Source organism: Rhinolophus ferrumequinum, chromosome 15 (genome assembly GCF_004115265.2).
Source record: "Rhinolophus ferrumequinum isolate MPI-CBG mRhiFer1 chromosome 15, mRhiFer1_v1.p, whole genome shotgun sequence".
Taxonomy (NCBI): domain Eukaryota; kingdom Metazoa; phylum Chordata; class Mammalia; order Chiroptera; family Rhinolophidae; genus Rhinolophus; species Rhinolophus ferrumequinum.
Genome location: NC_046298.1, coordinates 45,782,226 through 45,807,916, shown reverse-complemented (window position 1 = coordinate 45,807,916; position 25,691 = coordinate 45,782,226). Strand labels below are relative to the sequence as shown.

At 49.1% G+C, this 25,691-nt stretch overlaps 2 protein-coding genes across 8 annotated transcripts in view; one reads left to right on the top strand and one right to left on the bottom strand.

Annotated features, from left to right (window-relative positions):
* Positions 1 to 11,005, top strand: part of CEACAM18 (CEA cell adhesion molecule 18) — a 14,146-nt gene extending 3,141 nt beyond the window's left edge. Inside the window, exons 4-7 of one of the 6 annotated variants that reach the window (XM_033127291.1) lie at positions 578 to 856; positions 2,318 to 2,450; positions 4,569 to 4,631; positions 10,269 to 10,396. In XM_033127291.1, the coding sequence (XP_032983182.1) occupies positions 578 to 856; positions 2,318 to 2,450; positions 4,569 to 4,587 (431 nt within the window). In that variant the 3' untranslated portion in view covers positions 4,588 to 4,631; positions 10,269 to 10,396. Of the gene's footprint in view, positions 1 to 577; positions 857 to 2,317; positions 2,451 to 4,568; positions 4,632 to 4,926; positions 6,505 to 7,495; positions 8,142 to 10,268 lie in introns of those variants that run through there. The other 5 variants (XM_033127292.1, XM_033127290.1, XM_033127289.1 and 2 more) reach the window with 5 other exon arrangements.
* LOC117034421 (sialic acid-binding Ig-like lectin 13) lies at positions 6,648 to 25,691 on the bottom strand. 2 transcript variants are annotated; one of them, XM_033127300.1, is made up of 9 exons: positions 25,609 to 25,667; positions 25,169 to 25,549; positions 16,910 to 17,290; positions 16,430 to 16,708; positions 16,191 to 16,238; positions 15,052 to 15,309; positions 14,302 to 14,398; positions 14,022 to 14,118; positions 6,648 to 8,358 (listed from the first exon to the last, which is right to left on the bottom strand). In XM_033127300.1, the coding sequence occupies exons 1-9, from the start codon at positions 25,649 to 25,651 to the stop codon at positions 8,143 to 8,145; spliced, it is 1,800 nt and encodes a 599-aa protein (XP_032983191.1). In that variant the 5' UTR covers positions 25,652 to 25,667; the 3' UTR covers positions 6,648 to 8,142. The 2 variants fall into 2 exon arrangements, with proteins under 2 accessions (XP_032983191.1, XP_032983190.1); XM_033127299.1 differs by lacking the exons at positions 16,430 to 16,708; positions 16,910 to 17,290 and adding an exon at positions 24,688 to 24,966 and having other exon boundaries at positions 25,609 to 25,691.

The following is a 25,691-nucleotide window of genomic DNA, read 5'->3' as shown; positions in this document are numbered from 1 at the left end:
TGGGTGTGAAGCCAGGGGTGGGCTGAAGGCCTTCCAGGGATGGAAGGATAATACTGCTTACTGATCAGAGGTTTGAACCAGGACCCAGGACCATGGACTACAGCTGTTCAGGGGGCTTCCTCCTGAGCCACAGGGGCACTTGCTTAGCCCATTTGTTGGTCAATTGGAGACTATTTAATCCCCAATCCACTCCTCTGAGCCTCATTTTCATCATCTATGAAATAGATCAATCGTGGAATTGATCACATGTGCTGCTGTGGGAATTAGGAGAGTGTGTGAACATGTGAAGTATTTAGGACAGTGCCTGGCATGCAGTGGGCCTGATGCGCTTGCTACTACCCTGTACCTATTTTATTATGACATAAATGGCTACCATAGTAGGTGCTGGCCCACAGTAGGTGCTTCATAACGGAAGACATTATTATTATTGTCATTGTTGTTGGCACAGATGCCTTGCCCAGGGTGCGCCTAGGGGTCCACTCACGGTGCAGAGTGGGACACGTCCTGGTTAGAGTTACTGATCCTCCAACCAGGACATCAGAACCATAGCTCCAGGTCTCTTGCCTTGTCTCTGCAGATGGACCTGACAGTGTGTGGCTGAGAAGTGATCCCAGTAATTTCAACGGCGTCCTGTCTGCTGAGCTCGGCTCCAAGGTGGAGATGAAGTGTACCTCCACTGCCTTCCCGGAACCCAAGCACCGCTGGATCCACAACGGCTCCCTCCTGAGCGTCTCAGAGGCAAACATCACCCTCCCGAGTCTGACCTGGGAGCAGATGGGCAGATACAGATGTATCGTGGAGAATCCTGTGGCCCAGCTGACCATGTACAGGGACGTCAGGATCCAGAGGAATCCCGGTAAGAACATCCACTCCCCTCTTGGGATTACACTTTCCAAATCTTCCCACCTCCATGCTTTGCTTAGGCAGCGCCCGTCCTCAGGAATGCCGTCTCCACCCTGCCATCATGCTCACAATGGTTGGGTGAAATCCTCCCGTCCCCTGAGGTGAGAGCCGAAAGCTGCCTCTTCTAGGAAGTCTGCAGAGTCCTCTTCTCAGTGTTGGGCTGAATTCCAGGGAGATAAGGTCAGCCAGCATTTACTGAGCACTAAGTGCCAGTCACCATTCCAGCCTGTGTGACCCTCAGGTTCCCTCCAGAGTAAGTGACTGTTATAAGCGTCACCTCCATTTTACAGGCAAGAGCACTGAGGCGAGTTTGAGTGCTTTATTCAAGGTTCCAGTTCTAATCAGCAGAGGAGGCAGGATACAAACCCTCGCAATCTGACCGCACATCCTAATCTGTCAGACATACTACTGGGCTGCCTCCAAAGACGAGGAAATGGGAAGACAGGAGTGGAAGTGCTGCAGAGGAAATAGACATTTGTCATGGATATGGTCCCTGAAACATGGCTTGGGACTGAATTTCTAAATGGGGAAAGAACCTTTTCAACAACCACACATTCAATCTTCTGCATCAAGGAGAGAGCCTGAAGTCCTCGTGGAGAGAGCAGACATGCAGGGGGTAAAAGGCAGGGACACTGGAACCCGATGACCTGAGTTCAATTCCCAGCTCTGCATCTGCCCATCTGCATGAACCAAGAGCAAGCAGCTTCAGCTTTCTGAGCTTCAGTTTCCCCATCTATAATTTTGGGGTAATAAGGGTCCCTAATGACAAGTCTGCTGCAAGAATGAAATGAGAGATTGAGCAAGAAAGTGCATGAGAAGCCATCAGCCTGGCTCTTCCCAGACAAAATCAGCAGCAGATACTGGTTATGAGCTAGAGACATTGATTTTGGTCACTCCACACCGTTTACTAAGCACCAATTATGCACCAGACACAATGTATTGGTGCTACTGTCTGACTCACACCTTTCTACCCCACGGGACTATGAATTCCAGGAGGACAGAGGTTGGGTGAGCTCTTTGATCGTCACTTGTCTCCAGTGCTTAACACGGTGCCTGGCATATAGTTGGTGCTCACTGAATATCTGTGCAATGAGTTAACGAGCCTGTGTGCACAACACCCCGCTGCCCTGTCACACTCTGTCCTCTGACGTGGGTCTGTCCTTCTCCAGAGCACTTATTGCCACCGGCAATGATATTAGACATCTCTTTGCTTAATTGCTGACTGTCCACTTCCCAGCTAGGAAGACAGCCCCATGAGGGTGGGAAGTTGGTTTTGTTCACTGTTGAATCCCTACTACCTGGAACAGTGCTTTGCACATAACAGGTACTGATAAATTTTTGGAGAACAGATGTATAGATGAATGAAGGGACAAGTGAACGGTGGCCCTAACCCCCACACATCCTCTCCTTCCAGAATACATTCCTATTGATAAAAGAGATTTCTACATCTCCGGATCCCTGGTGGTGGTTCTGATCGTGATGACAGTCCTGGGAGGTATCTACTTCTGCGGAATCCTGGTCTACGTGATCATCAGCCATTTCTCCAGGTGCGTGTTGCCCTGGGCCAAGGACGGGGCACTGGCTGGGGGTTGGGACTGAGGAGCCATCACTCCCTTGAGAGGGGAAAGCACAGCCAGAAGGGGAATGGACAAACCTGGACCTGGATTGTCAGGGATTATCTGGGGGGCAGACACATGGGACTCAAGGACCAGAAGCCAGCCAGAAGGAGAGGTGAAAGGTTTAGAGTCAGCCATGCCTCTAACATATCAGTAGGGTTTCATCCAGTGACTTGACTTCATTCCAGTTTCTATGTGTTTACAATACAGCTGTAGAGGTCCACTTAGAAGGGCAGATGTGAGATGTGCCTGGTGCATGGTAGTCACCAGTTTCCAAGTGATGTTTGAGAAACAGGTAGCAGAGGTCAAGTACATTGGGGAAAGAGATTGGGTGGAGGGATGATTAAAATCTGGATTCAAATTCCAGCTCTACCCCTAGCTGGCTAGGTGATCTTGAGCCGATCATTTTTCCTCTCAGCTCTTCCTAGCCCCACTTGGAAGATGTGAAGGGTCACATCTGCTCTGAAGGGTTACGGGAGGGTTAGACACACACCTTGGAGGATGAACGGATTGGCAACACTCGTGGCGGAGTGGACCAGTTTCTCAACCTCTATATTTAGAGTCACATAATTATTTCAGTGGTAGGTGGGTGAAGCTTTTCTGTGCCTTGTAAGACATTCAGCAGCATCCTGGCCTCTACCCACTTGATGTCTGTAGCAACAACCACCATAGCCTCCAGTTTGGACAACCAAAAACGGCCCTAGGCTCTATAAAGTTCCCATAGCGGGCAAAGTTGGCCTGGTTGAGGACCACGGTAGTAGATGTTAAGAACAGCAGTGATGACGATGATGGTGATGGAAATTATAAGAATAGTGGTGATAATGATGACATTGGTGGTGATGGTGGTGACAATGGTGATGGTGGTGATGGTGGTGACTATGGTGATGGTGGTGATGGTGGTGACAATGGTGATGGTGGTGAGGGTGGGGATTATGGTGATGGTAACGCTGGTGATAGTGGTATTGATCGCTGTGATGATGTGAACATTTTAGAAAATACATTCTTTGTTACATTTTGGTATTTTGATACTGAGACTATTTGTGATCATTATGTGCTCTCTATATCGAGCAGCTTAGAGTATTTGCCATCAGTGTGACAGTAGGCAGGTTAGCCCACTTGTGCTTTTGTTTCCCGTCTGTAACATGGGAGTCACACTGGTACCGACCCCACAGGGACAGCTCCTATGGGGATAGAGTAAGACATTACTGATGAAGACCTTGGAGCCAGGTGTGGCATGTGGTCAGCACTCAGTAGAGTTTTAGACGTTACTATTGATACCATCATCGTCATTCAATGTACAATGTCGAGCTGGTTGCGATAAACTCTGTGGAGTTTAAAGTGTTTCCGGGAGACCTGGTTCTCCTCTTCTACACCCTGGGAGAAGCCCCCTAACCAGGCGTCACACCCTCCTCATAGCTAGAAGTCATCCCTACATTTTCACTGTCCCATTCCCCTTAGAGGTGCCACCTTTTCCATGGTCTGAGGTCTCCAGTCTGGGCTGGGAGTCAGAGAGACAAGGGTAGAATGTTGGCCTCTGTCATTTTCTTGCTGTGTGACTTTGAGCAAGTGACATCACCTATGTGAACTCCTGTTCCTTTATCCACAAAATGGGGTTAAAGTATCGACTTGTGTACCTGTTGGGAGGGTTCAAGATAACTCGTATGAATCATCTGCCATAGTGCCTGGCACATGATAGGCATGAAATGAGTCGTCATCATCATCATCACCATCATCAGTACTTAGGCCACATAGTGCCAGCTCCTTCCCCAAGGGCACCAGCCTCTTTTCCCTCCACACACCCCACAGCCCCTGTCCCGTGGTATCTCCCTCCAGTGGCCTTAATACCTCCGAAATATGTTTTAAAAGTATGGGGAATAAGGACTCTCGGTGTAGAGGTGAAACCCCCAGATTCGTCACCTCCTACTCCTGTGGTCCCTCACCAGGAAGGCTTGGAAGGAAGCTGACCCCTCACCTACCCAGGACTCTCCTGTGTCCTGTTAGTTTCCTACAGACCTGAGAAGTGACTGCTTCCCTGATTTCTTCCCATAGGACAAACCGGGCCATTTGAGTGTCCGCATCAGAACTGGAGGACGAGACCAGATGGGCAAGGAGGTAAGGGGGCAGTGATGGAAAAGGGCTGAGAGTATCCATAGGGGTGGGCTAGGCTGTGGGGGCGAGTGCTCATAGGGGACATTGAAGTGAGGGAACCAGCCCAGTCACACAGAGCTCGGGAGATGGAGGCTCTTGGAGGAAGACTGGAGACCCCACCTAGAACCTGGGGTGTGACGTCATGGGTAGAGTGGCTACTGGTTGCTCCATCGCCAGACAGAGCCAACAAATAGGATGCAGGCTGGGGCAGGTCATGTGCAGAGCTCTGTGCTCAAATTCCATTGCTTCTTCCTCACCAGCAAATGTGCTTCTAACTTCCCCGCTTCCCTAATGGGCGCCATGGACCATCAGAGACGCTGATGCCCCATCTCAGCATTGCTGATGGCAGGGAAACAGTACAGCCTCTAATACCCAGCAACTGGAGTTGCTTAAATGGGGCACAGCACATGTTGAGCTAATCTGTTATCTGTTAGGAACCACGCTGGGGAAAGATGCTTACTGACGCAGGAAATGCTCATAACTTGATAAGTTGGAAATGAGAAATACAAAGCAGCATCTGATAGGACCGTAGTTATACAAAGTATAGATTAATTGATTGATGTAGATATAATATGTACAGTATGTGTTTTCCAGTTTCATGTGTACACACACATATGTATATATATACACACACACACACACACATAAATATACATATATATGTGCTCAAAAATTGTGGAAAACATTAATTATTAACAGTGTTATGTCTTAATTTCCTTCTTTACCCTTTACTGTATATTCTAACATGTTTTTCCTCACGAAGTGTATAAATTGCCTTTATAATCAGAAAAAGACACCAGTAAAGTGAAAACAGTATGAATTTAGTTCTGTCTCCATAATGCCATTTCTGAAACCTTTTTCTGTGCTGTCTTTATGGGGGTGCCCAGAAGCATGTAAGCAAATTTGTTCACCACTATGGCAGTTACAGCAGAAGAAAGGAAGGAAGGGAGGGAGGAAAGAAAGGGAGAGAGACAGAAACTACTTTCTGGCAGAATCTATGGAAGTGGGGACAGTCAGCCTAGCAGCTCTGGTCATAACTGCTTTGAATACTCACAAAGCACTTAGGACAGTGCTGGACACAAGGCAAGACCCCAGGGCCCACTGATGAAGGCCCCCTTGTGGCATCGGGGGCATGTAACTGGGTTCAGCCTGGTCCCTCCACTTGCAGCCTGTGTGGCTTTGACCAGCTCACATGAGCCTCCTCTGTGATGTGGAGACAGCGGCAACCCTCTCACGAGTCACTGTGAGGATTGAATGAGACAGGATGCGTGCAGGTTTGATGCACAGTAGGTGCTGAGCAAATGTTTTAGTTTCCTAGGGCTGCTGTGACAAACCACCACCAACAGTGTGCCTTAAAGTAGCATTCTCTCACAGTTCCAGAGGCTGGAAGACCAAAATCAAGGTTTTGGCAGGGCCGTGCTCCCTCAGAAGGCTCTAGGGAAGAATCCTTCCTTGCCTTTTCCAGCTTCTGCTGGTTACCAGAAATCCTCAGCATGCCTTTCCTTATGGTGTCATACTCAAATCTCTGCCCTCATTGTCCCCTGGCCTTCTTCCCTACCTGTGTCTCTGTGTCCACATGCCCCTCTTTGTGGGGGGAAACACCAGTCACTGTATTTAGCCCCCCCATGTAACTTATTACATCTGCAAAGACCCTCTCTCCAAATACAATCATAGTCACAAATACCTTAAGGGGTGCAGACTTGAATATATCTTTCTGGGGTTCACAATTCAACCCACAGTAACAGGGACTCATCAGGATTATTGGACCTCTTGATATTTCCCATTGTCCATGTCCTGTCCCCACGTTCCTCCTGCACTCCAGACCATCCATCCATCTAGCTGCCTGATGGGTTCTGGTCCCCATAGGGAGGTCCCAGAGACCCTCGAGCTCCCAACAGGTGACTCTGACCTCATTGTCTCCTCTTGGCCCTGGCTCGCCAACACTTGAGGGAAATGAAAACATACATTGACACAGTCATGTACAGATATGCTCGCAGCAGCTTTATTCATAATTGCCAAAAGCTGGAAACAAACCAAATGTCCATCAATAGAAAAATGGGTGAACGATCCATGATACACTCATGCAGTGGAATCCTACTCAGCAAGAAAAGGGAACAAAATACTGATATGCACAACAGCTCGGATGAATTTCCAAATATGTAATGCTCAGTGGAAAAAAAACAAGAGTATCTACTGTATGTTTCCAGTTATATAAATTAATTATATAATTGATAAGGTTCATTTTTTCCAAACATTGACCCACTTGTTCTACCACCATTTGTTAAAAAAATTCCTTACCCAGTTGAATATACTTGTGCTATTCAAATTAATACACACACACAGACACACACACACACACACACACACACACACACACACACACACACCCTATTTTGTTCCATACCACACTCTCTTGATTAACGTTATAATAAAGTTTGATATCCCCAACTGTGTTCTTTTTCAAGGTTGTTTGACTATTCTAAGTCCTTTCCATTTCCATATAAATTTTAGAATCAACTTGTCAATTTGTGTTCACACACACACACACTCACACACACTAGAATTACTTTAAATCAATACAGAGAAAACGGACATCCTAACAGTTTTGTGTCTTCCAATCCATGGACATGGTATATTTTTTCATTCATTTGGATCTTCTTTAATTTCTCTCAGCAATGTTCTGTATTTTTTAGTACAGAAGTATTGCATTTTTTTGAAAAAAAGTTCTTTGGTATTTTATGACTTTCAATGCGGTTACAAATGAGCTGCAGTACAGAGTTAGGGAATGTTTAATGTCTTGTCACGTCCTTTTATTTCTTTCCATCAAGGCTACTTTAGGAAGTGACTGCTGTGACATACTCCTTTCCTCATCTGGTAGCTGTGGGTGAATTTGGGGATCACGTTTCATTCATCACATGGTCTTGTGATCATTTGGGAACCTTTTGCTTTCATTTGGTTTGTCTTTATGGGAAGAAGTCGTGAGCTTCTGCTTGACTCCCATCTCAACCCAGACGTCTACCCCTTGAATTCTTCTTTCAAAGACAGAGGCAGATGAAGGCCAGGTGGGCATTCCAGGAAGCGGGACCTCAGCTGCAAGGACTGTCTGATGCTGGTCACCTCCAGAGTCAAGACAAATTCCCAGTAGGAACTTTCTGTTCAAAGCACAAGGATCCGACATGTGCTCAGCATACACGTTGAGCCAGGTGCTCGGATAGGATACGACTCCCTCAATTCTCACCACAAACTTGCAAGTAGGGCTTCTCAACTTGTTTCACAGGGCAGAAAACTGAGGCACAGAGAGGCGGGGATTGGTCTGTCACTTAGTAAAGGGGCAGCGTGTGGATTTGAACTCACAACGCTTTGGTTCCAAAGCCTGTGTTGTTTCCACTATACTTTTAACTCATCTCCTGAGGGCTTTTAATTATGCAGGAATCCACCTTTGTGTTTTTCTTTTCCTTGTCGGGGGCCGCCATCATCAAGTCAGGGCCAGGTCTGGGCCGTTCCTCACTTGGGTATTGATCTCTGAGTACTCACTCTCAGTGACCTGCTGTACCTTCGCGGTTCCACGCTGCCTCCTTTGAAACCTGAGGGATGCGTAATGAACCTCTTCTTTCTCTCCCATCGAGGGGACACTCAGAGTTGCGGGAGGGTGGTCTGTGAGGCTGCCTGGCTGGGATTCCATCACGGGACCCTGAGTGGAGGGAAAGAAAAGAAAGAGTGAAACAGTGGGGACAAGATAAGGCAGAGAGTATCCGGGAGAAAAGCCCAGGAATGCCTTTATCCATACATGCCATACACATTTTTGTTGAGATTTCCTTCTTTCATGCTTTCCTCAGAGAGCGAATACTTGGTGAGCACCTTATTTGGTGGTTGCTAACTTCATTAACTTCCCACAACGACCTTGTAAGGAAGATAATATTATTGTCGCCATGTTATCGACATGGAAACTGAGGTGGAAACAAGGAAGTAGTGTGCTCAAAGTCCCTGGTCACCCAGAATCCAATCCAGTTCTTTTTTGATCCCAAAGCCTGGTCTCCTGAGTGTGAGGCCCTGAGCTGGATGCGGGATAAACATGGTAGACGTGGCAGACACAGGCCCTGGCGTCTTGCAGCTCACTCTTCAATTGAGGGAGGCAGCAAAAATGAATTAAACAAGGAAATATCTAGTGGTGAATTATGATAAGATGGACAGGAACCAGGTAAGTGAGAGAGGATTCCAGGGCCTTGATACAGGCATGGCCCCCGCCCTTGGGAAGCTCAGGTTCAGTGAAAGAAACGATGCTCTGTGGCTCACAGAATAACAGCCCCCAAGGGTGTCTGCACCCTAATCCCCTGGAACCTGTGAATGTGTGACCTCACATGGCAAAGGGGACCTTGTGATGTGATTAAGGATCTAGAGATGGGAAGATCCTGGATTATCTCGTGGGCCCAATGTAATCACAAGCAGAAGAAGGAGGCGGAGAGAGATGTGAAGGGACAGGTACTATGCTTCTGGCCTTGAAGACGGAGGAAAGGAGCCACCAAACAAGGAAAGCAAGCGACCTGTATAAGTTGGGAAAGGCAAGAAAATGCATTCTCCCCGGAGCCTCCAGAAGGAACTCAGCCCCACCTGCCAATGACTTGATTTTAGCTCAGTGAGACCTCTTTTGGACTTGTGACCTCCAGATCTGTAAGAGAATACGTTTATGTTGTTGGAAGCACTAACTTAGTGGCCGTTTGTTACAGCAGCAATAGGAAACTAATGCAGACTCAAACAGTGGACAGTGACGGGTGCCAGACAACAGAACAGAACGCTTCAGCAGAATTGTTATGTTTTTGCTCCTCCTATTTTCTCTCGATTGTTCAAATCTAAACACACACACACACACACACACACACACACACACACACACACACACACTTCCCAACACGGTTATTATCGAGAACACTAGTGACCTCTAAGAAGTCCACATGGTCATCTTTCAGTCCTGGCCTTTCTGGATTTTGCAGCAGCAGGAGACTCAGTTGCAGGCCTTCTCTAAATAAAAATCCTTCTTCGATTACAAGACATCAAATTTCTCTGGGTCTATCGCCTCACTGGCAGCCTCTTTGCTGGTTGCTCCCCATTTTCCTGACCCCTAAATAGCAGAGCAGCCCCAGACTCTTTCCTTCTGCAACTTGACTTTGTGATCTTATCCATTACATGGGCTTCCTGTCATCTGTAGGCCGGTAGCTCCCACGTCTGTACCTGCAGCCCATCTCCTCTCAGGTAATATAGACTTTGCTCCGACGGTATACTTGAAACCCCCATTCCCTTGTCCAATAGGCACATAAAGCTCAATGTATTTAAACCAAATTTCCTTTCCTCCCCCATGTCTCTTCCTCCTACAATCTTCTCGACCTTAATGGTTGATGCCTCCGTTTTTCCAGTTGCTCAGGGAAAAAATCTCGAAGTCATCCCTGACCCCTTGCTCACCCATACCCCACTCTCAATCCATTAGCAATTTCTGTTAGTCCTAACTTCAGAATTTATCCAGAACCCAATTAGGACCCACCGCATGACAGCCGGTTCCAGCCACCACCATCTCCTTCCAACCTCTTTTCTAATTTCCCTGCCACACAGTCTATTCTGCACATAGCAGCCAGGGGGATCCTGTGAAAATGAAAGTTGGATCATGTCCTTCCTCTGCTGAAAAGTCTCCAGATGCCCTCAGTAGCCGGTGTGTGCAGACGTGACCTACACACGTGCTGACTTCTCCACACTCATGTCCTGCTTGCTGGCCTTTGTCTCCCTCGCTGATCGCATGGTGTTCCTTGGTGCTTCTCCACTTACTGGTCGGCCTCCTGTTTCTGAGCGTTTGCACCTGCTGTTCCCTCTGCCTGGAGCGCTTTCTGATCACACAATCAAGTGGCAGACTCTCGAGCCTTTGCTCAAACGTCGCTAACAAAAACCATAAGCCAACCTATGGAATGGTTATCAAATATCAATAAATTGCAAATATATATGATATTTGAAAATCATGTACATGATAAGAGGTTAATATCTAGAATAAATAAAGAGTTCCTAAAACTCAAAAATTAAAAAAAAATACATATCAAAATATGGGCAAAAAATTTGAATTAGACATTTCTCCGTACAAATAGCCAGAAAGCATATGGAAAGATGCTCAACATCACTAATCATTAGAGAAATGCAAATCAAAACTACAGTGCAATCCCATCTCATATCCATTAGGATGGCCACTATATTTAGAAAAAACAAAGACAGAGTCATTACCATATTATGGACTATATTCCCTATGCTGTACTTTATATCCCCAGGACTATTTTGCATCCGTCAATTTGTACTTCTTAATCCCTTCCCCCTTTTCACCCACCATCCAACCCCCCTCCAATTGGCAACCATCAGTTTGTTCTCTACATCTATGAGTCTGTTTCAATTTGGGGTACGAGACTAATCAGGGGGATCACTTCATAAATTATATACAGGTCTAACCACTATGCTGTACACCTGCAATGAATGTAAAATAATGTTGAATGTCAACTGTTATTGAAAAATAAAAAATAAAATATGGCAAAATTCTGTATTAAAAAATAAAAATACATAAATGAAATAGAAAAAAAGTGTTGGTGAAAATGTGGGCACATTGGAAACTTGTGCACTGTTGGTGGAAATGTAAAACGGTGCAGCCACTATGGACAACAATGGAGGTTGCAAAAAATAGATAGATAGATAGATAGATAGATAGATAGATAGATAGATAGATAGATTGATAGATAGATAATCATATGACCCAGCAATCCCACTTACATGTTTTTATCCAAAGGAATTGGAAACGGGATCTTAAAGAGATATTTGCACACTCATGTTCATCACAACATTTTTATAATAACCAAGAGATGCAAGCAGCCCAGATAGCCATTGAAATCATTGAGTGGGTAAAGAAAATGTGGTATATACATCCAATGGGATATTAGTAAGACTTTAAAAAGAAGGAAATCCTGTCACATGTTACAACATGGATGAACCTTGAGGACATTATGCTGAATGAAACAAGCCAGTCAGAAGAAGACAAATACCATGTGATTTCACTAATATGAGGAACATAGAGAAGTCAAACCCACAGAAATAGAACGTAGAATGGTGGTTCCCAGGGGCTGGGGTAGTTGGGGATGTGCCTTGTTGTTCAGTGGGTACAGAGTTTCCATTTTGCAAGATGAAAACATTCTAGAAATATGTTGCACAACTGTACACTTAAAGTAGTAAAGGTAGTAAATTTATGTTATATTTTAACACAACAAATAAATAAATATAATAACAACAGCAACAGCAGAAACTCCACAAGCCATGTCCCCAACACTCCATATTCCCTGAATCCTGCATTTTCCCCAAAGGATCTGTCTATCTTTCACATTCTATTCACGTATTCATTGTTTGTTTGTTTGTTTGATTGCTTGCGGTATGTCCCTCTGTTTCATCGATCTCAAGGTTAAAAACATTTTATCATACATGGTTAATACATGGGTCCCTGGCACCTACAACACGTGTCACTTGGTAGGTGATCAATATTTCCTGGACAAATTAATGAATGAAAGGATGTATGCTAATGTGCTGCTCACAAGCCTTCAAAGATTTCCACTCACACGCTGAATACAATAAATGAATGAAAAGTGTGACACTTACATTGGATCATGAAGGCTGAACAGGAATGAATAAGAGGAAATGAGAGGAAAAAGCATTTGAGAAGGGAGGAACAGCCTATGCAAAGACCCAGAGGCAAAAATAATCTTGTTCTGGTTGATATCAACGAGAAGTCCAGTGTGGATGGAGTAAAGAGTGGAAATGGAGTAAAAGAGTGGAAAAGGGTGGAGGCAGGGGGAGTGGCAGAAATAGGGCCAGAGTGTGGGGCTTGGATTAGGCTCAGTGCAAAATAAAAAGAGGGGCCAAAACCCTCATAGTGAGATTGATATTCTAATGCAAGAGTTTAAAATCAAAATGAATGGAAAGAAAATCCATTGAGAACAAAATATCAAACATTTAAATAAATCTACGATTAGTAAGAATGCCCTTCTAAACCAATTGGAGCTTGAGGCAGAAGAAGAAAATGTGTGCACTGTATATATGTCTTTATGTATTTTTAAAGATCAGTTTCTCCAGAACATTAAATTAATTGCAATATTATGGAAAACTTGAAAAGTGGTATGTTAAAACTTTTTTTTAAGTGTAAAGATTTTATTTATACCCAAACCGGAATTTATTATAATTTTGTTCTCTTGGCTTCACTGGAAGCAAATGTGGAAAGAATATTTTCAAAATTAACCTGTCTGCTTCTCTCATTTTCATCTGAGAATGACGCCATGTTTGACAATTTCCCTTGAGTAAGTTTGATCTTAAATAATTTTTAACTTACCTCAGTCCACTGATCCTGCCATTGTTTAGATTTTTGATACATTGCACATCATGGATTTTTTTTCATTAATTTTGATTTTAAAGAAAAACAGTGCATTAAAGCATTACTTATCTCATTTTTTGAGATTTTTGGCCCCCTCTCAAGTTTTGCTTCTGAGGTGAATGCCTCACTCACCTCACCCCAATCCCAGTCCTTCGGGAGAGGGAAGCACTTGAGAGGTCAGAATGTGCAGAACAGCAGGCTGAGAAATTTGGGCTTTATTCTCTAGGTCAGGGGTGGACAAAATATAGCCTGTGAGTCAAATCGGCCCACTGCCTGTTTTTGTAAATAAAGTTTTATTGGAACACAGGCATACTCATTCATTTACATATGGTCTATGGCTGCTTTCACGCCACAACAGCAGATCTGAGTGCTGCAACAGAGACTGCATGGCCCAAAAGCCAAAATTATTTACCATCTGGCCAAGTATAGAAAGTTTGCCAGCCTCTGCTGTAGGCAATGGGGGCAAACAGATTTTCGAAGAGGAGGATTTTGAGGGCAAAATGGAGGCAAACAGATTTTGTCCAGAGGAGCTGGACAGTGATGGCTTTACATAATCACTCTGTGTAGGGCAACAGAGGTGAGAGGCAGGAAGATGAGGGGCTCCAGGAAGCGATCCTGAATCTTGGGCAATGATGGGGGTCAAGATGGAGAGAGGGGGACCAATGCTAGCTGTTCTTAGGAGGAAAAATACACAAGACATGGCAACCGTTTAGCAATAGAAGAAGAAAGGGAGGACAGAGAGAAGGTGACTCCTCCGTGCTAGGCCTGAAAGAAAGAGGGGCTGTTGTGCTGTGAGCAAGATGGGGAACTGGCCAGGGGACATGAGAGCCACCTGGGCCATGCTGAGCAGAGCAATCCAGGGGGCCACCCTGGGGGAGGTGTACAGGCGGGATGCTGGATGGTGAGACGCCCAGGTCACTCACCTGAGAGATTGACCTCATGACAGTGTCTGCACCCTCCGTGCCCGTGTCGCCCATGCCCGCTGCAGCCCTCGACGCTTTCTTTCTCCAGGATCTCACACTGAGTGAAGAGATCAGAGCCTTTCAGTCCAGCCAGACTCACCCAGGTGCCAGAGACGCCCTTCCCCCCCTTGCTTCAGACTCCGGAACCCCCAGGTTCCTCCAGCTCTGGATTAAGGGATTCTGTGGCCTCCTGCTCTTCCTCCCCCAAGGCTTTCCCTCCCTCCCAAGGGACAGTGCTCACAGGACGACAATGACGCAGAAGGACAGGAAGAGCAGGGTTGTAACACTTGCTCCCCCGACTGCCCCCAGCGCCACTCCTGATAATGTCGAGGCTGTTCCTGCAGACAGATTGAGTTATTGGTAACCCCCGCTGAGAACTCAGTCTCTTCTCCCACACTCTGTAGGGCCCCACGTGTCTGTTTTCTGACCCATTTGCCAGACACAACATACAGGGACAGGTGACGGGGTAGAGATCAGGGTGAGGCAAGTGAGGCGTACAGGAGCTGGGCTGCAGCCTGCCTTTATTTAAAATGTTGGGGGTTTTTAATTCATCGTGGAACTTATTTTGCATTCTTTTTTATTTAAAAGAAATACTGTGTTGTGATATTCTTTTTCTTGACTGCTGAGGCTTCCTTGGCTTCTCCTGAAATTGTGTACCCAAGATGAGTGCCTCATTTGCCTGACCCTCATCTCGGCCCCACAAAGTAAGGGCCTTGTGCCCCCAACACACACCTGTCCGGGCCCCAGCCCCTCTCTACCAAGCCTCACTTCCTTTCCCTGTGCTTCTCCCTCCCAGCCCTTCCCCCACCCCACAGAGCTGGCCAGGCAGGAAGACAACCTGTGATGCTCTGAGTCCCAGGCAAATTCCACGCCTCACAGCCAAGCACAGACAGAGCTGAGCTCCCCTTTGAAGTTCAGGGGGCTGCTGGGTGGACTGTGAGGGTGGTGGGTGCTGTTCTCCAGCCCCTCCCCCACCCACTGGTGCCCTCACTCTGCACAGAGAGGTGGAGGGAGACGTGCAGGGACTCCCAAGGGTGCTGAGCTCGGCAGGTGAATTCCCCTTCATCTCCGACATGGACTCCAGACAGCTCCAGGACCCCAGTGTTTGAGGGGTGCAAGTGATTCAGGGTCAGGCTCCGCCGGGTCCAACTCAGCCTGGTGGGGGGGTTGCTGTCAACCACACAGACCAGGCGCAGGGACTGGCCCTCCGGGACTGAAAGAGATGACCCGTTCTCTAGGGCTGTGGGTGCTGGAGAAAGAGACGATCGGAGTGACAAAGCATCCAAGAGAAAGTGACAAGAGAGAGGAGGACCCAGTTGGGAGGAACAGACACACAGACGTAGGTTGACACACACTTTCACTGCTCGCTGGTGGGAATGTAAACTTGTCCACTCTCCATGCATAACAATTTGACCATTTCTCTCAAAAGTAGAAGGAACATACGAAGTAGCTGTATTTTGCTTTTAGGAACTTATCTCTCCCCCGCCCCCGTTCCCCCCACCACCATACACAGTTGTGAAAGTAGATACAAGATTATTCATCGCAAATAAGATAAATGCCACTAATAGATGCAAACACAACTAAAGTCCATTGAGGCAGGGGAATACCACATAGTCACGGAGAAGAATGACGTCTGTCCTACTGAAACCAAAGGACCACTTATCCTTTAGGTGGACAAACCAAGGCTCAGAGCAGCGAGTGGACACTGGTCGCTTCCTGGGAGGGGACTCGGCATCTGAGGACAGACTCTGCTATGCATGTTGAATTTTTTGGCCCTTTGAATATATGACCTGTTCAAAACTACTTAAATAAAACATCGTTAGGGAAAATTCAAAGACAAGCTGGAGATGTCGTCAGCAGATTGATGATATGGGGCCTCAAGAGGCAGGTCTGTCTTGTGGATGGTACCCTGTTCTCCTGGTGCAGCTGACGGGGAGGCGTCCTTGGGAGTGAGGGGCCGAAGGGGACAGCTGCTCACAGGGGCCGAGTGGGCTGAGGATGGAGGGACCACTGGGTTTGTCCACAAGGGAGTGTCTGGTCACCCGGGTGAGACAGGATGAGGCAGGACCCAGTCAGGCCCTAACGTGGAGGAGGCCCTGCTCCCTACAGCCCATGACAGGCTCCTCCTACCTGTGCCATTTCCTTGGAAGACAGTTACGGTCAAGTTCTGTGGAGAGTCTGGGACAGAAAGACATGGTGGATCCAAGTCAATGGAGCTGCATACATGGGGGAAAGCTGGAGGCAGGCATCCTCCTAACCCCCTCCCAGACCAGATTCAGGACCCAGCACCCAGTGTCCGAGGCCCTGACCCCATCCCCGCTGCCCTCAGGACCCCACCAGAGACCCCGGCTTCCTGGCCCAGCTCTCACAGGTGACGTTGAGCTGGATGGTTCTCTCCATGGTCACATCAACTGCAGGGAACTTCACCTGACAGGTGAGGTTAGTGCCGTGGTCCTGGGGCCGAGGGGTGAGGGTGATCATGGAGGAGAGGAGGGTCCTGGGGCCCAGGGAGGCGAGGGCAGCTGAGGTCCAGGAGAAGATGGGGGGCGTGCCCCGCTCACAGGCCCAGGGCACAGAGCAGGTCAGTTTCCTGGGGCGGCCAGACTCCAGGGAGCCCGGGAAGGAGATGTGGGGCCTGTGGGTCAGGGCTGGTGAGAAGGGGGAGACACGGGATCAGGAGGGAGGGTCCCAGGTGCGGCCCGAGTGACGCCTCGGGCTCTGGTCCAGCTCCTCCCTCTGAGACCAGAAACGCTGGACCCCCCGCACCCTCCCAGGAGGGGGTGCATCCCAGCCCTGTCCTGAACCCCCATGTCTTTCCCCTGTGGCCTTTCCTAGAGCCCATTCCTTACCTATCACACGTACAAAGAGCAAGTAAGATGTGTAACTCCATAACGCATTTCCTCTCTCCACACGAAAAAAGTATTTGCCTTTGTCCCTCCTCTTGGCGTCTGTGATGTGCAGGGAGCAGTTGTAGTTCTGAGGGTCCCCAAGGAGGTGGAATCGGCCCTGGGTCTCCTCCTGCACTTTACGATCTGGATTGTTTGTGGCCACAAGAGCATCATGGTCTCTACTGGCCCCTTCCCGGAACCAGTAGCCATGAGCGGGGTCAGAGTCCTTCCAGTAGCTCTCGGGATAATAGACAGTGCAGGGGACAAAGACACACAGGCCCTCCTGCACCGTCACAGACTCCTGCACTCTCAGCCAGAATTCTTTATCCTGAGCCAGGGACCCTGTGGGGAAAGGAGGGTCAGCAGAGCCCCCACCCTGCCCCCTCCCCTTGACCACTCACCTGCCCACAGCAGGGACAGAAGCAGCAGCAACATCTCTGACATGGAGAGTTCTGGGCTCCTGTGGGAGAAAAGAGAAGGAAGGCAGTGGGAGGGGACCTGGGGGGAAACCACAGAAACTGGGGCGGAGTGTGGGGCCTCCTGGGTCACAGAAGAGGAACCACAGAGATGGAGCTCTTCCCCCACCCCGTGCACAGAGCACATGGACACCCCAGGGTCCACAGATCCTTCCTGAACTCCCTCTGGCCCCAGAGCAGGGCCAGCAGCATGTCTGGGCTTGGCACTGCCAGGCTTCCTCTGGAAAAGTCTGTTTCTCAAGGTTTGTCTCTCAGAAATTAAAAGTAAAAGTGCAAGATTTAGAGAAGGCTCCAGAGGAAGAAGAGGTTGAGGTCAGGACAGTGACGCTTGTCGGAGGAGAAACTCCACTCTCAGACACTGTCAGATGGGACAGCCCTTGGAGGTCAACCACATTCACCTCTGGGGGCCAGAGGTCAGGGAAGGTGAGAGAAGCCCAAATCACACCCCATGCAGGCCCCACGTCCATCCCCTGCCTCCCTGTCATGCCCTTCCCCCTGGGGGTCATTTTCTGCAAAGTTAAAACAGGTTCCTTCTGGCCAAACCCTCTCGTCACAGGCTGTAGACGTCTGTGGAGGTGGGTCCAGCCAGGGGTGGGGCTCAGGGACATGGGGGGTGGGGGAGATGCAGGGGGTGGAGGAGGCCAATTGTCTTTCCTGCTTCAACATCCACACAGTGGGCATCCCCTCTCTGCTCACAAAGTCTCACACTAGTCCTGGAGGCTGCCCCGAGAGTCACTGTCCAGTGGGGACACAGGTGTCCTGGAGCCTGGATCTCCCTGTGACAGCAGCTGTGATGGGTGACACACAGGTGGGGTGGGATGTCACTCTTTCCCTAATGGAGGTGGGGTCTCAGGGGACTGGGCAGAGGGGACCCGGGCAGTGGACGTGAGCATTCTGTGTGTTAATGCACATGGAGGACGTCAAAGGAGCCCGGCTCGCAGGACGCCTGGGAAACTGAGGCTGTGATTCTCTGCACAGCGGGATTTGTTGGGGAAGAAAGTGCAGAAAGGCAGGCGCAGGTTTAGAAAGGGATAAACACCCCTTCATCGCAGCTGTCTGGGTGCCAGGAAGGGTTTCTTCATCACCGCTGTCTCCTGGGACCACATTTGTCATTGCTCCAGAGCATGGCAGGATCTTCTGGCCTCTGGGGCTTTGCTTGTGTAGGTTCTGCTCCCAGCAATCGGGGTGTGCAGGAGACACGGAGTGAGAAGTGCCAGCCTGGGGACGTCCACCCTCGGCGATGGTGAGGATTTCATGGGAGAAGAGACATGCACCTGATTTCACACGTTATTTTTAACTGGGGGCGGTGGTGGCAGAAGTGGTGGGAAAGCAGGAGAGGTGGTGCCTCTTTAGGCCCAGGTTGGGTTTCTTGAAACATTGGGGTGGGGGGCAAATACGAGACACATACAGAGAAGAGCCCCCCCAGGAACAACTCAATGGTTCATCACAAAATGAACACCCTCCAGGGAATAGGACCTCCCCCTGTTCCCCATCCTTCTCACTGCACCCACATCCCCCCACAGGAGCCCTTGGCCTGGCTTTAAAGCTAATTGTTTCCTTGCCTTTCTTCATATTTTTATCATCCCAGCATGCTGCTTTTGATACTGTGGGTTTGCATATGTTTTTCTTAAGACTTTGTATACATAGAAATAAATTAGTCTGTTTTCTGCCATCCAAGTTCATGAATCCACCCATCCTATTCTGTCCCCTTCCCACGACCTAGAGTGGAGTCAGCGCTGGGATCATCGAGAAGGGAAGGTGCAGGGTTTCAGCCTGAACACAGGCTCCCACAGATCACCAATTCCTGTGTTTTCAGCCGGCATCTCATCCCCTCCTGGGCTCCCTGTCCTGGCCAACTCATTCTCTCCCTACAGGGGAGGTTGCAGCATCTCTGTGGTCAGAATCGCTGGGACATGTCTGTTCCTATCATGCCCAATTTGCAAAGAAAAGGGGAAGAACAGGAAGGAGATACATGAAAGGGGAAATGACAGATAATCTGATTGTGTGCAACAGAGGAAATTGTAACCGTGGGGACAGAGCCAGGAGTGCAGTTTCCAGGCTCTCGGCCTCACGTGGAAAGGTGCTGGCTCAGGTAGTAAATGGCCATCAACTCTGATTGGATGGCCATCAGCTGTGGCTAGTTGGCTGTCAGCTGTAACCAGTGAGCCATTGGCCACTAATATAACTGCCGTGGCTACGCTAGCAGCAAATGGGGGCTAGCAAGAAGATGGTGGCTGAGCTAGCAAGGGGGGATTGTAGCTAGCAAGTGAGGCTGGTTGGCAGAGAAGCGGACGGCAGGTTGCGGATCGTGTGGATCCTGCTTCCTGTGTCTCCAACCCAGTTGCCACAGAGAATATAGTGGTATGACTCCCCTACCTATGGCTCCGTGGGTGTTCCTTTTTGGCCTTATCATGTTGTGTGTTCTCATGTGGGGAGCAGGACTAGAGACCCCGGAAGAGGCCCTGCAGGTCACCCTGCAGGACAAATGGCGCAGCAAGCAGGGTACGGTGCAGGCCAAAGCTCTCCAAAGGGCGGTGAGGCAGTTTGTGCGTATGAACACTCAGTCTCAGGAAGACCAGGAGGAGCAGCTGCCTGAGAGCTGGACCCCCGTGGAGGGGTGGGAAGACATGGATGGTTCCCCAACCAGCACAGGCCGGAAAAAGTGAAGGTCGTTGCGGTCCTGTGGGCTGGGAAGTGCTTGCTGACGCAGCCCAGATGAAGGACCTGTAGTCCCAGGAGGAAACGCTTGCTGAGTCCTCCGTGGTAGATGAGGGTGAGGTCAAGGTCGTCCCTCGTCCCCAGGACAGCCCTGGCGAATGACTATGGACTATGGGGAACTGGCTTCCATCCCTAATTTAATGGACCGCTTGACTGTTTGCTTGGGAATATACCACAACGTAGTGGAGCTGGCGGATGTTTGCTTTTGTGTCTCAACCAGCCGCCGTGGAGAATATGTGACAAAGACTGGCTGTGTCCAGGAAGTCTGGCTGTGTCCAGAGAGAGTGGTGGTGCCCTGAGAGCCCAGGCTGTGCCTGGGGAGACTGGTGGTGCCCTAAGAAGCCCAGGAAGTCTGGCTGTGCCCAAATGTACTGGTGGTGCCCTGAGAAACCCTGGCTGTGTCCAGAGATCCTGGCTGTGTCCAGGATATTGCAGTCACCTCCAGGCTCCTCCACAGGGTCCCTTGCGGAAAACGCTTGTAGCATAGATTGTGAGGCGAGACCCTGTAGGGGTGGAGTGTGGGGACAGAGCCAGGAGTGCAGTTTCCAGGCTCTCGGCCTCACGTGGAAAGGTGCTGGCTCAGGTAGTAAATGGCCATCAGCTGTGATTGGATGGCCATCAGCTGTGGCTAATTGGCCGTCAGCTGTAAACCAGTGAGGCACTGGCCACTAATATAACTGCCGTGGCTACACTAGCAGCAAATGGGGGCTAGCAAGAAGGTGGTGGCTGAGCCTGCAAGAGCTGATTGCAGCTAGCAAGTGAGGTTGGTTGGCAGAGAGGTGGATGGCAGGTTGCAGAGAGTGTGGCTCCTGCTTCCTGTTTCTCCAACCCAGCCACCAGTGAGAATATAGTGGTGTGACTCCCCTATCTATGGCTCCATGGGTGTTGCTGTTTGGCCTCACCGTGTCCTGCGTTCTTATGTGGGCAGTGGGACCAGAGACCCCGCATGACACCCTGCATGACAGGGACCTTCTAGACCCACTTCTTCAATTTGCAGAAAAAGACACTGAGGTCCAGAGTGAGCAAATGAATTGCCCAAACAATAGGTGTACGGTCCATCTCAATACACAGTGTTCAATGCCCAGCTGTGTGTGTGTGTGTGTGTGTGAGTGTGTGTGTATGTGACCTTCTAGGACAGTGTGATGGTTAATTTAAGTACAGACTTATCTGGGCCCACAGGATGCCCAGAATACACATTATTGTGGGTGTGTCTCTGAGGGTATTTCTAAATGAGACTAGCATTTAAATCAGTGGGTTCAGTACAGTGGGTCACCCTTCCCCAGGTTGGGCGGCGTCATCCAATGCATTGAGCGCCGGAATAGAACCAAAAACAGAGTAGTATGTATGTACAGTATTCATGTGATTTCATTTCATATTCTCAAGCTTGACACAGGCAGTCAGTCCAGACATTGTATCTTGTGTCTCAATTCTGCGCTAATGTCAGGGGAGTGGGTGTTGCTTTCAATCAACTTCTCTGAGACCTATATGTTTGGGTTTGAGGGAGGTCAAGGGGAGAAAAACAGGGTAAAACTCAAAAAGGTTTCAACACACACAGCTCCTGGGGTGCAGGACTCTACTCTCTTTTCTGAGACTGCTACCTTCACTGGGGTCCTCTCCACCAACCCACAGGTGTATCTTGGATTGGGGTTTGTCCTCTAAACCCAACTCAGAAGTTGGAAGACAGAAAGTTCTTGTGACCTGCAAATATACAATCAATGATATGTTAGGCGTCTTCTCTGGAAGTCTGTTTATTGATTTTATTCAGGTCTGTCCACTCATACGAATGAGCATATGAGTCTATTGGGGAATCTCAGTGAAAATTCTCAGGGTTCTGTCAGCCCAACATTTCCCCCTATATTCCTGCTTCTGGAGAAGAGATAACTATTTAGCATCAGAAAATTTTCAGTGTCACACTAAAAACATCTTTTTCTTTCCCATTTGGGAGTGCATGGTGTGCTGTTTTCTTCATTTCCTGGTTTGAATGTTGCTGGTGCAAGTTTAGCTCCTTTTGTTTAAGGGGCATGTGTTCATTTAATCCATGAAGGGTCTTGGCACTGCTACATCATGAGCCGTTGTCAGCAGAAACTAGAATTTGCAGAGATAAAGAACCTGCACACAATGAACACACACCTTGTCCCAGGACCTGTAGATGGTGGTTTACACGTATGTGTACCTTGTGAGATGGGGTGTATCGTCCCCCCACTTTACAGAGCAGGACACTGAGAAACAGAGAGGGAAAGTGACTAACTTTCAAATCATCACCTTCTTACTAGTGGAGAAACCAGGATCCAAGTTTCACCTATTCTAAATCCTACATTTTTTCCCCACAGCAAAGAACTTCCATGAAATCATTTATAACCAATTAACTAGAGATACATTTGCTCTGTGAGAACCAGTTTGAAGTCTCCCTTGACCACGAGCAGCTCTGGGCTCCAGGACCGGGCCGGACGCCCTGGGGGATTCCTCACTGGCATCTGTCCTCTGAATACTGGTGCTGAGGCTGCCAGCCCTTAGCCCCAAGGCTTCAGCTTGTGATGTCTGAGGGGACTTCAGTGGAGCTCTTGAGTTTGATCAGGAGGGTGTGTGGGCAGAAACCTGACGGTGGGGGATGCGGACATCCCACGTCTGATCTCATGCTTCCCATCATGTTACTTGGGAATCCAGCTTTGCTATGGGGTGACAGAGACCCCACTCCCAACTAGTCCCAGAGAGGAAAGATTCCTTCTCACCTGTGCTATGTTCCTGAAAGGCATGATGTCCAGGGGGATGGAGTGTCGGGGGCAGAAACATAACAGTTCCCTCTTCAGTGGTTAAAGATGTAATAAGAGTTGGCCTTCCCCACTTCTAGAGCCACAGAAACAGTAAAGACGGGGGATTATGAAATTCCTCTTGCCCCTCTCGTCAGTCTGGTCCCCAGGAAACAGGCACTGAGTATCCCAAGCCGTGAACTCTCTTTGGACTCCCTGCTGTGTTCAGGATCCTAGGAGTCTGGGCCCCACACTCATAAGAGACATTGAGCTGGATAGTTTTCCATGATCATGCAAGCTCCAGGATACATCGTACATCAAACAGTTGATGCCAAATTCCCAGCATTGTGTGTTGATGACCTGAGATGAGGTGTCTGTCCAGGTCCTTCATTTGCTAGGATATAGTGAACTCTCCCTTCTCTTCCAGCATTATCTTGGACTAATTTGCCTGGGATGCAATGAAGGTGGCTCAGCAAAGAAGGGGATGCCTGTCCTCCCAAGATAGGAGATTGTACACCTGGTGGCTCCAGGCAACACGGTGGTGCTGTCCGTGGTGCTGAAATAGGGCTGGATCCTGAGCTCAGAAATCGCGGAGCTCTGAAAGAGGTCTGACCTTTAAGCATGGGGTCCAAGACCTGGACTGGTGAAAATGTATGGCTCACCTAGGAGGAAAGGATTTGGGGACAAGGAGTGGGCTGGTGTTCTCTGACAATTCAGTTCGCCAACTTGTTGCACCGATGGTGCTAACCTTTTTTTGACATCAGAGAGATTATTCACTATGAATTTGTACCAATTGGACACACAGTTAACCTAGTTTACTATTTGGAAGTGCTGAAAAGGCTTCAGAGAAAGTTGGACGACCTGAACTTTTTGCCAGCAATTCATGGCTCTTGCATCACGACAACGCACCAGCTCACACGGCACGGTGTGTGAGGGAGTTTTTAGCCAGTAAACAAATAACTGTATTGGAACATCCTCCCTACTTACCTGATCTGGTTCCCAATGACTTCTTTCTTTACCAGAAGATAAAGGAAATATTGAAAGGAAGGCATTTTGATGACATTCAGGACATCAAAGGTAATACAACGACAGGTCTGATGGCCATTCCAGGAAAAGATTTCCAAAATTGCTTTGAAGGATGGACTAGGCACTGGCATCGGTGCATAGGTTCCCAAGGGGAGGACTTTGAAGGTGACCGTAGTCATATTCAGCAATGAGGTGCGTAGCACTTTTTCTAGGATGAGTTCGCAAACTTAATTGTCAGACCTCATATGCGTCTCTCTGTTTCCTAGTTCATCCACAGGGATTCTTCTGCATGTCTGTCTGTCCTGGTGAGGAAGGCATCAGGGCAGAGATGGAAGCTGCAGTGCTGTTGCACTGAAAGAATTTAGTTAGAGCTCAGTTGCACTGAGCTCATTTAAGGATAAGTTTGCAGAGAAAAGATAGAGCTGTGGAGAAAAAGGCTCCTGGTATTAATTGATATATAATAGTTTGACCTAAGATGTAGGAGGACCAGAGAGGGTAGGTTTTCGCAGGCAGTGCAAGGAGAGTCAAGAAAGTCCAGGGAGCCGTTATTTGTGGACAAAGAGGCCCCTGATGTCCATGTGGAAGTTGTCTAAGGAGACAGAGAGGGAAGAAACCAGGCAGCAGGGGGCTGAGGAGTGAGGCAGCTTCTCATGCTGTGTTTGGGACCCCAGACATCCCACTCCCACCCCAGCCTCAGAGAATAATGGGAACCCCCATCCCTGCTGCCCTCAGGACCCCACCAGAGACCCCGGCTTCCTGGCCCAGCTCTCACAGGTGACGTTGAGCTGGATGGTTCTCTCCACGGTCACATCGGCTGCAGGGAACTTCACCTGACAGGTGAGGTTAGTGCCATGGGCCTGGGGCCGCGGGGTGAGGGTGATCATGGAGGAGAGGAGGGTCCTGGGGCCCAGGGAGGTGAGGGCAGCTGAGGTCCAGGAGAAGATGGGGGGCGTGCCCCGCTCACAGGCCCAGGGCACAGAGCAGGTCAGGTTCCTGGGGCGGCCAGACTCCAGGGAGACCGGGAAGGAGATGTGGGGCCTGAGGGTCAGGGCTGGTGAGAAGGGGGAGACACGGGATCAGGAGGGAGGGTCCCAGGTGCGGCCCCAAGAGACGCCTCGGGCTTTGGTCCAGCTCCTCCCTCTGAGACCAGACACACTGGACCCCCCGCACCCTCCCAGGAGGGGGTGCATCCCAGCCCTGTCCTGAACCCCCATGTCCTTCTTCTGTGGCCTCTGTTAGAGTCCGTTCCTTACCTGTCACATGCACAGAGAGGAAGTTACGTTTGTAATTCCATAATGCACTTCCTCTCTCCACCCGAAAAAAGTATTTTCCATCATCCCTCCTCTTGGCGTCTCTGATGTCCAGGGAGCAGTTGCGCGTACGAGGGTCCCCAAGGAGGTGGAATCGGCCCTGGGTCTCCTTCTGCACTTTACGATCTGGATTGTTTGTGGCCACAGGAGCATCTCTGTGTGTACTGGCCCCTTCCTGGAACCAGTAGCCGTGAGCAGGGTCAGAGTCCTTCCAGTAGCTCTCGGGATAATAGACAGTGCAGGGGACAAAGACACACAGGCCCTCCTGCACCGTCACAGACTCCTGCACTCTCAGCCGGAATCCTTTATCCTGAGCCAGGGACCCTGTGGGGAAAGGAGGGTCAGCAGAGCCCCCACCCAGCCCCCTCCCCTTGTCCACTCACCTGCCCACAGCAGGGACAGAAGCAGCGGCAGCATCTCTGACATGGAGGGTTTCTGGGCTCCTGTGTGAGAAAAGAGAAGGAAA